Source organism: Cibotium barometz, chromosome 62 (genome assembly GCF_041138505.1).
Source record: "Cibotium barometz isolate CiBa-2024 chromosome 62, ASM4113850v1, whole genome shotgun sequence".
NCBI lineage: Eukaryota > Viridiplantae > Streptophyta > Polypodiopsida > Cyatheales > Cibotiaceae > Cibotium > Cibotium barometz.
Genome location: NC_141107.1, coordinates 16333908 through 16352040, shown reverse-complemented (window position 1 = coordinate 16352040; position 18133 = coordinate 16333908). Strand labels below are relative to the sequence as shown.

The 18133-nt window shown below is 43.5% G+C and overlaps 1 protein-coding gene across 1 annotated transcript in view; it reads right to left on the bottom strand.

The window, feature by feature from the left end:
• Nucleotides 1–1366: 1366 nt before the first annotated feature.
• Nucleotides 1367–18133, bottom strand: part of LOC147604186 (uncharacterized) — a 76952-nt gene continuing 60185 nt past the window's right edge. Inside the window, exons 6-12 of the mRNA XM_086795360.1 lie at nt 15831–15989; nt 9510–9861; nt 8581–8693; nt 6244–6394; nt 4195–4679; nt 3780–3966; nt 1367–3628 (exon numbers count right to left, since the gene is read on the bottom strand). Coding sequence (XP_086651486.1) covers nt 1610–3628; nt 3780–3966; nt 4195–4679; nt 6244–6394; nt 8581–8693; nt 9510–9861; nt 15831–15989 — 3466 coding nt within the window. The 3' untranslated portion in view covers nt 1367–1609. The remainder of the gene's footprint in view (nt 3629–3779; nt 3967–4194; nt 4680–6243; nt 6395–8580; nt 8694–9509; nt 9862–15830; nt 15990–18133) is intronic.

Genomic DNA, 18133 nt, shown 5'->3' with positions numbered 1-18133 from the left:
GTATCCACTGATACTTAAAGCGCTTTTGTTATTGAGAAACACATTAAAGCCCTTGTTATTAATATTTGGTCCTGCACTAAGTCTTACAAATCAAAATGTTCCATGCATAGCTCCTAAAATTGTAACAAATTCAGTTTGCTACAAATGCTCTTTCCTCAATTTTCATGCTACAAGCTAATTGAATCACATTTCAAACACATGGGTGATGATTGAGTGCGTAATTATGAGGATGATCACGTCTTTCATGTCATTCGTTATCATAAGAGAGGACTTTGGATTTTCAATATGGGGAGCACTTTGATGTCAGTTATTTCACAACGAATTTGATGATGTGAAATCAGTGATTTTCCACAAAATATTTAATAATTAAATTAATAACACACTTAATTCACAAAAAACTAGTCCCAAGTGTAGTGTCATGCTCATTACTTGCAACTGCTTTGTTATTTCACGTGACACTAAATAACCCATTTAAAATGTAGACGACGCCACTCATGCAGATTGCAAATTTCATATGTAAATACATTAATACTCAACCTCACTAACCTCAATGTCCTAGGTAAGCCATTGGGTGTATCCCATCCAATGCTATTTTTGGAGAAATTGCAAAAATCACTCCAGCTAAATGTGCTCATACCAGGACCTGCAAACAGGGTGCCAGATGCAAATCATGCTGAGAAGCATGCACCACCCCATACAGAAGCAGCAGTTCCGATGTGAGGTCTTCTGCTACATTGACATAGTTGACCTCCACAACACGCGCAATGGAAACAACCTCAATTTGATGTCACATCTGTTTAATGGTGTCTTCTGCCCCATTGTCAAAGGAAACCTTCATCCACTACATGGCACAACGCAACTAACCTCAATTTAATCACACCTGTTTTATGGTGCAATCTACTCATCTTTAGCAAGATGGCCAAAATTGAGTTGTTGGCAAACGGCTCAAGAGGGTGGTTGACCTCCCTTGCATGACACTCCAAGCATACGTTAAAGGATTGGGTGGGGCCTGTGGGCTAATTATATGGGGTTGTATAAGCTGTGTTATAGCACCTGGTCAGCACTGTAAGTGTACGAGTCACGACGGGTTGCAGGCTGGAAGGAAACTGTTGGCATGTTTGGATGGCAGTGTGCTGGTACCCAAGAGCCCCATCAGCACTGAGTTTGTGGGCTGTGCTTGGTTGTTGGCCTGTCTGGGGCCTCACACTCACGAACAGCTGAGAGCTCTCTGAGCTGCACCAGGGAGTGTCTAAACTCTTTCTACCACATGAACTAAACCCTCCTCACTCTCAACTTGCTCCCATGGCATGAAAAAAATAAAAGCCAGAAGCATCACTGAATCCTCAGACCTACAATAGACAGCGGGTTGACCTAAACAGATCTCTGAAATCTTCAAATACGTTATGGTCAACATGTATTGGAATTTTTTTTAAAAGATCAATGCAACATCACTGGAGAAATCTTTTCATGTACGAGAATGGCATCTCAAATCAGACCAATCAGAAGTTGGGACGATACCCCTCCTTTAATGATAAGAAAATACCCAAAACAAACCACCAAACATCTAAGGTGTTTCCACCTAATATTGACCAGTCTTCCATAACAAAAATCATGGATGCTTAATTGGTGAGTAAATTGGGTATCCATTCTGTCCAAGAGTAAATGGAGGGCAGTCTGCAATTGGTAGATGAGGGCTTTGCATGGGATAGCCAATGAAGACATCCATCTCACTTTGCAATCCATTGCTGCCCGTGGTCACTGGCATATCACCATGAGGACCTCTCCAGTGTTGACCAGGCATGGCCTCCATTAATCCACAATGGTGACTTAATGCACGCCGCAGAGGAGAGTGTGCATAAGGGTGTAGCTGGATGCTCTCGCCAAGGCCATTAAGCATGCCATCTGGAGGATTGGGAAATTGTGGGAGTCCACCATTATCACAAGGTACACATCTGTCACTTCTGTCAGCCCCATTGCCATGAACATGATTCATTTCCAAATGCATTTGACCAGTATACATTCTTTGAAGGTCATGCATGGTAACATGGGACTGGAAACCCTGATTGCCAGGCTGTTGTAGGAACGCATTAAGGGCTTTTGCACCTAACATCTTGTCATCATCTAACAGTTCATTGATGATATCAAGATGAGGGAACTCCTCTGACATCACTGCACCAGATGATGTTATTTCTGCCCCAGCCTGTCTAGCCTGCCGACTTCCCACATATTGCCCTACAACTCGCTGAGATGAGCCTTTTTGTAGTAATAGATTAGTTATCTGAGGTTCTTTAGAATGGCCAGTAGCATGAATTTGTTGCTGGACAAAATTTTGCAGTTCTTTTTCATTATGCCTGTCTTCAAAATGCTGTTCTACCAGTTTGCCTTGGAAATGATCTTGTTTCTGTGACGAGAAATCTGCTTCTGGTAGACTATCATCTACGCTCTCACCTTGCTGCTGCTGCTGCTGTAAATGTAGCATTTCAGGAGTGACTGTACCGAAAGTTAATGCCATGCTGCTTCGTCTTTGCTCAGACTGCTGACTGGAACGACTCTCCAGCACATCTAGTCTGTTAATTCCACCCACTTTATCACCTTCGCCTCCTGATAATTTTATGCCAAATCTCTGCAATATTACCTCATCTTTTGCACTGGTGGTTACTCCAGTTGCACCTCGCCCACAGATAGCAGGCACTTTTCTTTGATAGATGGAACCATCTGGTGCTGATTGATCTCCTATGCCTGGAGGGCTGGCTGACATGTCATAAGACACACCATGGGAGTCAACATTTGCGTATGGGAAACATACCTGACTTTTGATGCCAGCATCAGAGAGTGAGGCAAATGGACTAGAACTTGCTGTTGAGTTGCTGCTTCGAATTACACCAGCAGCAGCATTTCTGTAAGAAGGAATAACCGACGAACCAGGTTGTATGGCAGGATTGGATGATGATGTGGGCTCTGTGGTTGTCACTCCTATCCTGCTTGTGGCGCTGGCAGAACGGGCCAGTGGTGGAGGTGGATGCAACTGTTGCATCAAGGGAGGGCCTGCCCTTGAAACTGCTGGAAGGCCTGGAGCACTAGAAGGCCTAGACAATCGAACATCTGTGGTGAGACTAGCAGATAGAACAGATTGACTCATCAAGCAGGGGACCAAAGTCTCCGACAAGCCATCAACTGAAATACATGTAGTTGTTACACTTGATACAGAAGGTAGACCTGCAGGACTACATGAGCCAAGACTTAAAGAGAGGGATGTAGCAGAAAGCTTTTGTGAGCCTGATACTGGTAGGTTCTGCCCACAAGAATGTGTAGCCAAATGGGTTTCAGAGTAAAGAACCCCATTGGCCAGATTATTACTGTGTAGAGGAGCTGCAGATTCACTAGAAACCGTGGCATCCTTCCCAGCACCTATTCTATCATGCTGCAAATCCTCTTGAGGTCTTCCTTCATGCTTAGAAATTTTGCTATTTTCCCTGCCAGGGCTTGATGGCGCTAAATCAGGACCTGCCTGGCTTTTGTCACAATCAACAAACTCAACACTTTTTTGGTCATCGCTACAAGGTAAATCACTGCCAAATCGGTGCTGATACAGACTGAGCTGCTCATGCAACAAAACCACCTCCTCTTCCTGTCAATCCAAAATTCAGGTTAGTAAATACAAATAAGACATAGAACCCCATAATATTGACTCAGAACCAAGCTGCTACATGAGTGCAAAGATCATTTCCATTTACTTGCTACTCCAGTAAACAATTCGCACTTATTAAACATCATTCTACCTTTTCCACAAGGCGCTGCTGAAGCCATTGAACGCGCTGCTTCAAGGATGCAATGATTGTCTCTGCATCTACTGAACTGCAGCTGTTACTGGCTTCGGTACTGCCAAAAGTACCTGATCTGCCTCGTAGTGTCCCATCTGTTTCACCTAGCCTCAATTCCTTACCATTACCAACCCTTCCTCGTACTCTGCCATAGATAAGGAGTTAAATATTGAATTGAATTAGTGCAAATTAGTAAAAAATAATAATGATCAACCACACTCATTTCAACAGAGTAAACTCAACAGCCAGATCCAGTTTGCAAAGTGTTGGGCTACATCTACACTAGAGTCACACATACATTGATCAAGCTAGCCTCATCACAACAGCAACTCCAAGAGTGTTTTGCAGGCTTTACAAACATGTAAGCACAAACCTGTTCACCATGGTCTCATTTTGATCTGCAATGTTTGACCTCCTACCAGGCCCATTCAAAGCGGCATTGATTGATGGAATAGAATCCGACGAACAGGTAGACGAGCTGTCATCCAGGAGAGCCTGGTGTTTCCGGTTGGACCGTCCATTTTGAACAGAATCCATGCATGAACCTCCACTGAAGCTTGCCTCCATCACTTGATGTGTCTCTGATCCTTCCCGTTCCCAAAGTGTTTGGTCTGCATCTCCATCTTCTATGGCAGGCCTCAATGTACCTACTATACCATCAGTGTTGTCCAAAACACTTGAATCATCATCGTCATCTCCCATATCTATCGTTGTAATTGAGGTTCCTTTTGACAAGCAGCCTATAGTAGCTTTACTGCTAGTTGGGTCCTCCCGTTGCCGAGAACTTTGTTCGGCTACTAGGTGCTTTTCTTCCACATCTTTCTCTTTCTCTTTGCGACTGTTTCGCCTTTGTTTTGCCTAAACATTGAAGTAATGATCAACAATGAACATTCAGTATTGCTTGCAGAATGCTTCAAGAACTAACATATTGCTAAAAAACATAATTGATGGATTGTGTACTCTTGTTCCAAACCAAACCAAAAAAAAATTTTAAAAAAAGCCTTCAAATATTTAAATACAGATTGACGCCTTACAGAAATCATTCTGTTAGGTGTATTATACACAAGGCACGAGAGTCTTGGACCTTGCCCATCATCAGAAAGCAACCCGTCATCCTGTTACTCCTGAAAATGGCACACTTGTACCATCACTCACCCTCAAATACTTGGAGGCTTATAAAATACCTACAGAGGCTGTTCAGACTCAAGCAAGTAGAACAACTATGGGCAGAAGAGAACTGCTACAAAAACATGATATGATCAAGAAACCTGAAGGCCACCCTCTTGCATACCAGAACTAGTCTTTAGCTCCTCACTGTTGAGGACTTTGTGCATTCAGCTGTCACCAAAACATACAGAAAGACAGGTGATGTTTGCTTTTCTTACTGCCAAAGAATAGAGTCTCTTTATGCTAGTTCTGCAAAGAACAGTGGTCAGGGTTCTCCAATACCCATTAAACCTTTGTACAGCCGCCAGCAAGCTTTGCAAATCTTGGAATCAGGAAAAGGCTGTGTGGTTATCACCTATGGTGATAGTATGAAAAATTAAAAGGTCACTCATAGAGCAGAAGGATTTATTGACGTATATGGAGACCACCAACATCCTATGAGATCATAATGGTACAATATGTGGGAGATGCCAAGCAACATCGTAAAAAGAAAACCAAATGAAATCCATTACACACTATAAGAGTCTGTGTTGGGGTACTGCAGTGCAATGACTGAAGGCAAATACATTACAAAAGCATCATGTTCTAGATGGACAATCCCTGCATCTATTCACGCCAAGCAGATCTTTAACCCTTGTCTGCACTGATTGGCTTCTGCCTTCTGTAATCTGAAGATAATTCTCCAATCCATCTACACATTCTCTAGTAGACTTCACTAAACATAACAAATAGTGACACCTACTTATACTAGTCTAAAATTTACCACCTACCTTAGAATCTGGGCAACAGGCTACATCTGGAGTTAAACTTGTTAACCCTTGCTCAAAATGCATGCCCACCTAGTCATTTCATGGTGTATATGAGAAAGTTATATTTTAGCCTTGACTCTATACCTCATCCAAGATCACTAAGGTTATGCAACTGTGCAAGGCCACTAAAGTCACATTCATGATACAGCCTATTGCCCACTTTGTCTAACATAGTAGGCACACTTTCATAGAATATTGGATGTAGTAAATCACCAAAGTTGAATAGGATTTTGTGATCTCCAAGTCTTTAGACAAACTGATGATATACCCTCAGAATCCAAGATAGCAGGCACACAGTAAGGGTTTTGAGCGAGGGCTAAGGAACCCATTGCAGGATTCCCATAAGATTTTGCGATCTTGCAGTGTGATTCTTCTAGGGCCAAAATACCTTTGGGTGGACATAATTTGAGCTACATCAGGGCAATATACTTGGAAAGTAAACAAACCTGTTTTTTCTTATTGCGTTTCTCCTTTTCGGCAGCTTCACGCCTTGCTTTCAGTTCAATTTCTGCTTGCCCTGCAGCCTCTTCTTCACGGATCAGTTCTTCCTGTCGTTTCAAGGCAATTGCTTCAAGATAGGCCACCTCTACACGGTTGCTGCAGCATTTGAAGAGATACAGCATTATTATTTTAGCACATGAATGGATCTGAGCTGAAGAAATTGAAGACAAGTGAGAGGAGAACTAAGATATACAAATGGAAGTTCAGGTTATTTCCCAAACTTAACGAAAGCTAAGTGTGTTATTGAGATGAATGTTGTAAGTCAGCCATCAGGGCATATATGTAAAAAAAATACACACAACAAAGATTATCATGGGCAGTTGCAATTTGGAGCACATACGCCCTTTTTCCCCAGCCATTACACTGCTGCAACTCTAAGCCTCTCACAACTCAGAGCACCTTGGCTAGCAACATACTAAGTGTAGAATTCAGGGACCCCATATAAATATAAAGCCAGAGAGTTTGCAACCCTAAAAAGTTCTATTTGAAAAGGCCAATATCAATAACCAGCTGCTGCCGCTTTGTAAGTAACCCTACTACAAACGATACCTTTTCCTAACAAACTTCCCTTGGTTTGCTCCTCACCAACAAAGTGGGCCTTGTAATATGGAATTATACATTTCTTGGACCAAAGCCAAAATACTGCCCATGCCCTCTGGTCTTCCACTTTATATACGTGCCCTTCAAGATTTCCATCTCTGCAAGAGCTGTAAAGCTAAGTCTCAATATACACCCCCCCCCCCCCCCCTCTTTTCCAAGAAAAAAAAAAAACCACAAAACACAAACAAAAGCTTCTCAAAGCATTACAGCAGGTAAATGTATTATCAAGTACACCTTTTATCAGTACACTATCCAGTATAAGATCATCCTTAGATGTAGCATAAATTTTTTAAAGCAAACAACTTGACCTGTCCAGAAAAGAACCGTGAGGACAAAAAATGGTAAAACCAGGAAATTTTCTCAAACAAGTAGAAGCATGCTTACATATATAGTAAATGATTCAAAGCATAAACCAGCCACCACAAACTTCTCATGTATAATACAGTTACAAGGACTATTTCAGTTTGTGGAAAGCCACACCATGGATTTGTGTGGACCTCACACATTGTATTCAATGCCATACTCTAAGCTGGTTGTAGGGACTTCCGACATCCCTAAACCATGAAAGTTCAAAGCATCAAAGTGACCCATGCGCTTAAACAGTACAGAAGTGAATTACAATCCTGGATTTCTACAGGCAATTCAAGGAGCCTATGCCTGAATCAGAACTCAATCAAACTGTTCGCTCAGTCTGCATACCAGCACATACGCATGCTTGCATGTACATACAAGCATTTGTGACCAGGACTGCACATAGGCTTCTGTGAACATATAGTTTAATACACTAGGAGACCTGAAGAGAAAAAGAAAAGAAGGAAAAGCCAATATGGTATTCTGGTTGGATTCAAAGTTCATCAAGGTAGTCTGGTTGGACTTAGAGTTCATCTGAAGTTCAAATACATGATGTGGATACTCCACCAACAGTTTGAAGTAGGTGTAGCCAGAGCTAATGTATAAAAAAAAATTTAAAGGAAAAAGAGGAGGACAAGGGGGGCTAGGCTGTATGAAACGTGTTGTACTTCTCCTCAGAACATATCACATTTTATTGCTGTTATGCATACGTACCAGTAACTCTAATGGTGCTGCAGCCATTAGATTTTTGCATACATACCAGTAACTCTACTAGTGCTAGAGCCAGCACTTGTTGGCATGTACAGCTACAACTGCATGTGTTACAACCATGCACTCTCATGTAAAATCTTTGCCATCTTCCAACTAGATGAGTTGTAAATATACAAAATATGTGCTGTTAAAAAAAAATTGTCTTAACTAAGTTTGAGTGCACGCCCTTGGGCTTAGGGTATCCTTTTGTAAAAGAAGTCCTCAGTTTCTCAAGCACACCATTAAAGTGCTATAAGCTTGTATGCACATGCCACATCAGCAGCCGGCAGCCACACAACTGTCTACACAGTCTTATGCTATGAGTGCTCAACAACGCTTATGCTATGAGCAGCCTTTTACATTGTAAGAATTCAGCTTCCTATACAAAGCATTTATAAAACATGTAGACCACCAAATATTCTTCGCCATGAAATCTAATGATCACTGTATCATGCATGCACTGACTAATGTAAAATTCACAAAATATCTGCTATGTATGTCTTTTTGTTTTCTTGTTAAGTGTTCAAAGTTCTTGGAGTGTTCCAGCAGAAAGATATAGCTTCTCAATTGAAAAAACATACCTGAATAAGTGGGCTAGTACAAACATCTCCACTGTGCGCCTCCCAAGCTCAGTAAGTCGCCTCTCATCCCGTTCCACAGTATCTTTTCCAAGATCATCCCCCGAACCTCCATCCTGCAGCATAAAACAGCTTACCAGAAAGAAAACCAGTCACAACAGATTGCAACAGCTAGCAGAATACAGTGCAGGACAGAACTCTAACCATCACCAATCATGACAAGTAGTAACACATTTAGAGCAACCAAAAAAAAAGTTCCAAAGAAGCATTCAAGAGCATGGTGAGGGCAGAGAGGAGGCAAGAAGGTGGAGCTGGAGGTGAACATAAAGAAGAGAACCTGCGCAATGTACGGTAGAACAGAAATAAAGAAAGAAAGGTAAATTAACGTCTACAAAAGACCAAGGGCCTAAGAAACCAAAAAGCGTTACAATACATCCATGAGGTGACAGGTGACTGTATCAATGTATTCATTTGATAGCTGAAACGTGTAGTGAGGAAAACTGCTGGAACATGTAGCAAGGAACCTGCCCAGATTAAAAAAGAAAGGATGCAATATCTCAGGTACAAGCCCTAACTATGGCCAATAGGGATCCATGTGTCTCCTCCACACCTGTGACTTCATACAGACTCTTTACATCATCCACTGCTTGTGTTGGAGCACTCCTGTATCTCTAGAAGATCACTTGGATCTGAAACTATCCTGCACCTGGGGGTTGGAGAGAGAGAGAGAGAGAGAGAGAAAGAAAGTTATATTAACGTCTACGGAAGACCCCAAGGGCCTATGAGACCAAAAGTAATACAATGGTGAGAGAGAGAGAGAGAGAGAGTTTGCAGAAAAATCAACTAGGGGGTGCCAAAATTTGTGCAGTGCAGCAAAACATGACAAGGAAAAAATCTTGTGCCACCTTAACATGACAGAAGAAAAAGCCTACCTTTGTTCTGTTCTGAGGCCCCTTCTCGTCCTTATAAGGGGGCAGAGATTCAGTTACAGCACGTTCCAACAGCAATAGCACATCACCAGCGAGAACAAAGAACTCCTTATCCACCCAAATGACAGGGTTAAGAGCCTCCTCAATTTCAACTCCATTTATCTTCCCTTTCTTATTTTTGCTGCGATAATCCAGGGCCTTGCAGCCACTGTACAGTGCATCCATCACCAAGGTGGATGTAACCTCTTTTTCATTGAAGAAGCATTTCACAATTGCTTTCAAGATAGTTTCTATCTTTTCTCGAGACAAGCGCCGCCGCACATTCTCCTCCACTGCTATCCAAAATGCTCGAAAGCTGCCCAGTTCAACATTTAGAGATCCATTTAAACACTTCAAAGAAACTTTTTTAAAAAGCCAAAGATCTCCATGGAGAAAGACAGAAAAACACTGAAAATTGTGATGATCGCATGCAATAAGAACTTGGAGCTACAGAGGATATGGCTACTATTTTAAATGGCGCTTGAGGAAACCTACCAAAAAGGCTGCAAATTCCCAAACCAAAGTTGCTTCACATACAATGACCGTGCTTTCCCTTATACATGGCACCAAGCCACACTCAGTTAACTGTGTGCCTGATACCATACATAACCCTAACTCAGCACCAAAGGCAAAGTTAAAATAATAAAAATATACTACCACCCAGTATCTAAATACCCCATTTCCTTCAAATCCATGGATCCCAGGGCAAGGATAAATTCTCGTCAAGTCTTATAAGAGAGTACATGTCCTTTTATATTAATGGTTAACCACTTCTTCTGTGACAAACATCCTTGGAAATAAAAGGGACGTGTCGTACTAAAGGTACAAGGATTATCTTTGAAGATAATTCTTGCAAAAGAGTACTTGATCTTGGATACCAACCACCTGTTCTAAACCCAATGCACCCTATGGAAGGTCGAAGGATTAGGAATGAAAACAACTAGGCTACCTGGTATGTACTGTATAATCTCCTTAAGTCTGCCTTTCTGTAATCATGAGACTCTTGAAGAGTAGATGCCTTATGTTTGGGGATTGGAATTGTTGCCAAGATCAAAGCCCGTGTGGAACTAGAAACATGAATTTACATTCCTTATTGAAACAGATGAGACAGGCTCACCATGCATTGCTTGTTTAGAATTTAGTGAAAGCGAAAAACGATACAGAGAAAATCCAGAAAGAGAAGAAAAACTGGTTTCTAAGCCAGCTTTCATCGTTATACAAAGCCCCTTCTCATGTGGAAAAGAATCATCCTTGACCTAGTTTGGTTAGAGGCTAAACGGGAGTCAAAAGGCTAGCTATAGCCTGAGGAAGCTTGGTTAAGAGTCATAATTAACCTGAATTAAACATACTTCAGGGGTTGCATTAGTATTGTGCGCCTAGAAGTCCTAGGCATCAGCAAGCTAGAAAAGCTTGGACAAAAAGGTTTTAAGATTAGCAACTCTAGATGCCCTGTCTGGATGCCCACCTGGATGTAAAAATGCAGGGCTAAAGGCTTGAGGTGTCTAGCTCAAGTAGCAATTATGATTGGCTTGAAACCACAAAATGATTGGCTTGTGTTACCTACTGCAAGTGCATGAAGAATGCTAGGCATCAACCTAGGCTGAGAGCTCATCACACCCTTGTCAATTCAGCTCTACACATGGCATTGTAGCATTTTCTTGCTTATTTGGACATGAGAGAGTTATCTCTTCCCTCCCCAAAATGATTGATTTCTTACTTCCAAGGTGGTAGAGTGAGGTGAACCCATAGTTGGATGGTGTACTCTTATCTCACATGTTAAATAAAGCCCAACAGAGCATCAATTTTCTTTGGTGCAAAAAACAATATAGGGAAGATATCCTTAACATCAAGTTAACTCGTGCAAATACTATGAGCATTGTTTTTTTTCCCTCTAAGCTCTCTCTCTCTCTCTCTCGTGTTGTTATCTCTCTACACACTACCATGGAGTTCTACCCTCAATAGCCATGCTGCAACAAATCCTAACCTAGCGTGCAGCCTTCAATTGGTATCAGATCGCTAGCCTCGTCCTCGCGCCCACGCCGCCGGTGTGGAGTTCGCCTATTGGTCACTTGCCCCACTGCTCCGCGCTCAGGCCGAGCCGTCTCAGCCGGTTTCCATCATTTCGCCACCGTCTCAGCCAGTCTCCACTGCCCAGGTGGCGGACCCCATGATAGGGTGCCTGCCGGGCTGAGGTGAGCGTCACCGCTCAACCGGCTAGGCGGACTGAGGCGGCAAGCACCCCAGCTAAGCCGCCCACCCTGCCACAGGCAACGCTGGGGGACCCAACCCCTTGTCGGGCCATCCTCGTTTTCAACCTCCAAGCAGCAACCTTTTTCCCTCAGCAACTTCTCTACATCCCCCCCCCCCCCCCCCTTTCTTTACCTCATGTGCCTCTTCTCTCTGTTTTTTGTTTCCTTCTTCGCCTCGCATACCTCAAGGTTCCGTTTGCTCGCCAACCACAGCTTCACCCTTTGCCGCCTTCTCCTCGTCATCTGTTGTACTACATCTTCTGAATCAACTAATTGCTCTCCAATGCTGCTCTACTACACACATGCCTCGCATCTACTATCTCGTTGGTCGGCTCATGGGTAGGGTTAGGAGTTGTTGAAGTGAGGTGTGGGGCTTGTTGCTGGTGAAGTTGGCAAAATCCCTTCATATAATAACAATCTTTATCTTCATGTCCCCCCTTCTCACAAAAGGAGCAATACCTTGTAGCATGCGCCGAGCTAGGACAGTGTGAAACAACGAAGCCTTTCTTTAAACCTGAGTTTAGTGATTCTTTAGCAACCCTTTAAAACAACATACATGAATCTGAAATAGATGTAGTAGAGACGACACCAGATGGGGTCCCAAATTACCCATTGAAGGGCCCCCCCTACAAGGAGTATTTGCTTTATTTCTTCTTCTGGAGAACTGTATACAAGCTGAACTGTGTCCACAAAGACTGAGCGGACAAACTGATTGACTGACCGCCAAACGCAAGGACAAAGCGACCAAATGCTGGGCAGAACTGTGCATAAGCTTTAGGCGACTTTGAAGCTATCTTCGAGAGACATACACCGGCCCGAGACTGAGGGAAGGTGTGCTGAATACTCCTGAAGAGACTGAGCTTCTTTGCCTTGGGCTGAGAGCACAAGTAGGGCTGTAAGTATGCAGAGGCAAGAGCCTAGGCACGGATGCTTGACTTCTGATGATAATCTCTAGTTTATATCTAATGATTTATGGACTGATCTGGAACTGTCCTTTTATATGCTTCAGGATGCCCAGTCGGCTGCCCTTAAAGCCTGTCGGCTAGCAGAAAATGTCCACGCCTGACATTAAATGTCAGTCGGCTGTAGCGACTGTTTCATGACTAGCATTTTATGCTAGTCAGCTGCCTGTATCTGGTCCGATGGTTGCCAGTCCTGGCCGATTGGGCCCAAGACCCCAAGGGGTCTGGCCGACTGCTCCATAGTCTCCCAAAGGCTGGTCGGCGGAGCATAATGTATGGCTACGGGGTTGGCTACCCCCCTTGCAAGGCAAACCCACCTTGGGGGCTGGCCTTAGGGCTGGCCCCCTCTACATGAATTGCATCTACATGCTTTAATGCATCTACTGCTATGGCTGACATCTACATGCTCCTGAATGATGAACACTTGCTGAATTCTCCACACTGGGTTAAGAGGATTGATCTGAAACTCTAAGACTGGGAGACTAACCTACATAGCTCCTGCCTGACATGTCCCAGACTGGGCTCACAAAGGGGTCACGGCATACGACAAATAAATCCTAAAAGGTACTACTTATGTACATGATTCTTGCACTGTTGATGAGCCAGTTTGTCACCGTGTACCACAGTGCATGGGTGCATGTGACATACCTCCTCTTGAGCCTTCCTGGACAGTGTGTCCAGGAGACTGACATATGGCACACAACAACCCCTTCTTGGCTTCTTGTTGGGTCTTCAGTTCTTCAATCTCTTTCCTTAGTTGGAGCAGAGTGCTTTCCTCATTTTGACACTTCTGGCTCACTTTGAGTGCCTTCAACTCCCGCTTCAGCAGGGCCACTGGGTCATGCAGTGGTGTTGTTGTAGGAGGTGCAGAGCCCACATCACGCTCAATCATGAGACATGCGTTTTCTAGTTGGGAGGCTAGCTCCTGGAACTCCAACAAGCTGGTTGGTGCCAGCTGACTCTCCCGAATCTATTGGGTGGTCCTCACTAGGGACCAAAGATGGGCCACACCTCCCCCCCTTTTCAGGTTCCTTCAATACCAAAACAAGAATTCTCAAGTACAAAGCCTTGTAGGTACTCGGAGATAGCACCACCCACAGCATCATATTTTCACGATGCTGAAAAAAAAAATTTAACTCAGTCAATGAGACGAATCCTGTACCACGCAGCCGGCCTGCCAAGTTCTCCAAAGCTTCTTCTACCAAAGCAAATCTGTACTCTTAGCCGGGTCAGCAACCCACCGAGCTTGCAGAAGTTAGAACTAACCCAATCAGCCAGCAACCTATGGGGCTGACTGATTAGTGGATTAATATTTCCCAATATTTGGCACAAGCCAAAATGCCCAACAATAATCTCAAGCACCAATAAACTGGTTCAACCCCTTCTTCAGCAACCACAGTCACCCAGGTGCAAATACCAGGCTTGGGCAGCACCATACAGCATTTAGGCAGCAGGTACAGGGCCAGGAAAGCGTCATATAGGGCTCAGGCAGCGCCATATAGTGCTTGGGCAGAAAGTATAGAGCTTGGTCAGCACCACACAAGCCTCGGGAGCCACAGGCAGCAGGGAGCAGCACCAGGCAGCAATGAACAGGGCTGTACAGGCCTTGAGCAGGGCCGTACAGTAGTCGGGCAGCAGGTACAGCTGATGCACATGGGTCATATGGCAGAGGTACATGGAAAAATATGCAGCATTGGGGGAGAGTAAAAACAATGATGGGAGCTCCGGCTGTAGGGGGTTGACTTCCCCTGCATAGGGGTTGACCAACCAGGCCCCCTCATGCATCTATCCACCTCGGGGTCCATGGCTGGTGTCTACCTTTGGTGGGCCACCCCTATGATTATTGTCCTGGCCACAACGGTGCATGCACACTTGTAAAGTGAACACACATTAAAACAATAATAATGAAAGGTTCGGGTTCATACTCACCACCTGTAAAACCCATAGAAAATAAGGACGTGCATAGTGAACCATAGTTGTAAAATCGTGCCCGTCCTGGGTATTCACGTGCATCCCCCCGAGGCCCATGAACATTTTCACAAGCATTAAATCCAAGCAATGTCCAGGCATGAATACAGTTCAAGTGTACAAGCTCATTTCCCAAGCAGTAGGCAAACACGAAATAAATCATCTAAGACAACATATTGAGAAACTCCACCCACTTGTGAAGTTTTGCACCGAATTTCCAAGCGGGAAAATTCACATCTGGTGACAATAACCATGTAATCCCCTTCCTCCAGTGCGCAACCAGAATAGGTGCTTACAGTAAGTGTGCTCATATTCATGCAAACTCAAGAGCTATCTTCGGCATTTCCCTTAAATTGAATTCATAAAGCATTGCTTGTGAAAGTGACATATCAACTTGATAGAAGGTGCATTCTTTGGGTCCGGCATGGCAATCATGTTTCTGTACTAAGACGCTGCATCTTCGTGTGAACAAACACAAGCACCTTCATGATAGGTTATGGACAGCCACTTGTGTGGTCAAGCTGTATGAGGCGTACACCCAAAAGGTCAATTTGAATGGTCACAGTGCATTACTTTCTCAAATCGAACCTCCAATCCATTAATATTGAGAGTTGCAGAAAAAGTAGTATATGGAGCTTCATACTGGTGCAAAGAGCCAACAAGTAATGGTGATCAGAATCATCATTTGGATGTTGCACATGAATTTCCACTCCTCCAAAATCTACAAAACTCATGTTAACAACACCCAATCATCAACCTGATTGAAAAGATGTATTACTTATATCATGAGACATGAGTGGTGTATCCTGCTTTGACATGGGTAGTTAGCCACAAACCAAGTACCAAGCAGAAATCCATCTGCCTAAGAGATATACAAAAGGTTCATTGATGAGCTGAATTTATTCATAAACCATTACTTGTTGTTATTTACCTGACAATAAGAGCTAATATTTAAGCCAATGACCAGAAAAAACGCAAGTAAAATATACTATAAACTGTCAGGTATCACAATATTTACAACTTATACATATAGCACTCTAAAACAACAGAAGCTGAAGGGTGAGCTAGAAATGACCATCTCTATAAAGATAAGATGAGCAACATACCTGGACCATCTGACAGAATCTTCCATAAGCTTTCCAATCTTTTCACGCTTCTCCTCCACAAAACGGCGGCATATGCCTTCAACATTGGTCAAGTATACACGAACTAATTCCCTCCTATACTGGCAGTCCAAACACCTGAATGGACGATGAGGATTCTCTCTGCACAGAAACAGCCATTTTGACCACCTTGAGTCTTGACTAATGATAAATCTAAACATGCATTTCAGCATTATTATTGAAGAAGATAGAGACTCTCACAAAAGATAACAAGATAACTTCTTCAACTCTAAGGGGGTTAACAAAGGAGGCTAAGACGTTATGAGCTTTCCAATGCTAGCCCGGTCTTATCTTGAATGCAAGTCTTTCAAGAAGCACTGAGAACCTCCAAAAGCTTCAAACTAAAGTCTTTTTCATGATACCTTGGGAATTGGCTACATTGCTTTCTCAGCTTCATCTTGTTCTAATTACACATTTACATGAAAAAGAGTCCAAAATAAAAAATGCAGATCATTGTGTGGAAGTAAACTAGCTTCAATAATTAAACACTCCCTGATGCAACTGGAGCAATGAAGAGACGAGAAGAAGACGGGAAGGAGAGAAGGGAAGAGAAGCAGGAGCTCACGGGCTGCAAACAAGGGAGGAGAAACAGGTCGCCACGCGCAAGTAAAACATGAAGCAAATAGGCAACCAAAAAAAAAACGCTCAAAATTTGGTCAAAACAGGTTCTTTTAGAGGTTTCGAAGGTTTTCTGAAACGTTTCAGAGGTTTCATGTTTCGCAGGCTTACGCATTTTTTTGCTTCTATGGTCCTAGCTGAGGTCCAAAATGATCTTCAGTGAGTGCAAACTAGAGAATAAGAAGCATAGCACCATGGTTTGGCATCGCAAAATGCAGCATCCACCAAAAGATCAGATGTTCAACCTCCTTTAAAGAACCCTATAGGATAAGTCATCCCAAGCTCATCAAGCCCAAGAAGCACATGAAAGAACAGTAATGATCAAGGTGAGCGCATTGGCCCTCTGCTTTTGATTGAAAAGAAGGAAAAGGGCATGCTGCTTTAATAACAATACACGGCTCTGATAAATGTCACTTTTCGATCTCTACTCTATGAACATGCACCCATGCGAGCTTGCATCACTTCCATGCCAAGAAACACATCCAAGTGACCCTGTACTTGCAGCCGGAAACCCATGCAGCCCATAAACGGTCTCAAAACAATCCCGGCTGAACGCCTCCTTCAGCCCACCTCCTTCCGAGAGAGAGAGAGAGAGAGAGAGAGAGAGAGAGAGAGAGAGACATGTTCATGAGTTGTCCAGCGGCCCGTCAGATTTGGTCTTTTGTCTCTCGCGTTTGGGAGGCAGTAGAGAGGTCTACTCTTTCGGCTCATCAGTGGATATTTGGGATTTGTCCTCAAGTCATTACTTCAGACAGTCACCTTGTGATATTCCATTTCCTTAGATGGACAGGACTTTGGCATATTTGGACTACACGGAATGGGTTCATCTTTGATTCCTTGTCTGGAATACATGGGCACATTCTACGTATCCGCGGTTTGCTGCTTTGGCAGTTTTCTCTTCTTCTCTCAGCTCAGCTACTGGATGCAGATGTTATTTCGTTATGGTCTACGGTGGCTCGGCTGGCTCATCTTTGATGCTTTTATCTGGGATGCTTATTTGGCTAGGAGGCTTTCTTATTAGTGTACAGGTTTGCATGGTCATGATCCTTTAGAGGATCTTTTGTGGGGGTTTTTTTGGGGCCATAGGTTCTATGTGAGCCATGTGGCTGATGTACATTTTTACATATAATATAAAACACCATTTCACGGAAAATTTTTTAAAAAAAAAGAGAGACCTGTTCAGCCATGCACCTCCCCTCCTGCAATGGCCTGCAGACCTGCACCACCTTCCATGGGAGAGGGAGTAAGAAAGAAAAAAAGTTGTATTAACGTCTTCAAAAGGCCAAAATGAACTATGAGACCAAAAGGTTACATCATATCCATGAGGTACATCAACCTAGGAGAGAGAGAGAGAGAGAGAGAGAGAGAGAGAGAGAGAACAGTCTTGCCTTGCGCTTCCTACAGCCCACCTCCTTTCAAGAGAGGGAGGGCATGAGAATACCTGTCGGGTGTGCGCCTCCTACAGCCAACCCGACAGTAGCCAATAAGGGGAGCAAACATGCGGCAGCTCTCCTCCTGCAGTTCTACTATAGCCGACCTCTCTCAAAGAGCATGGACAGCCCCTGTGCGCCTGCAGTCCAACCCGCCCATGTGCCAAGCGAGGAGGAGAAAGAAAGAAAGATATATTA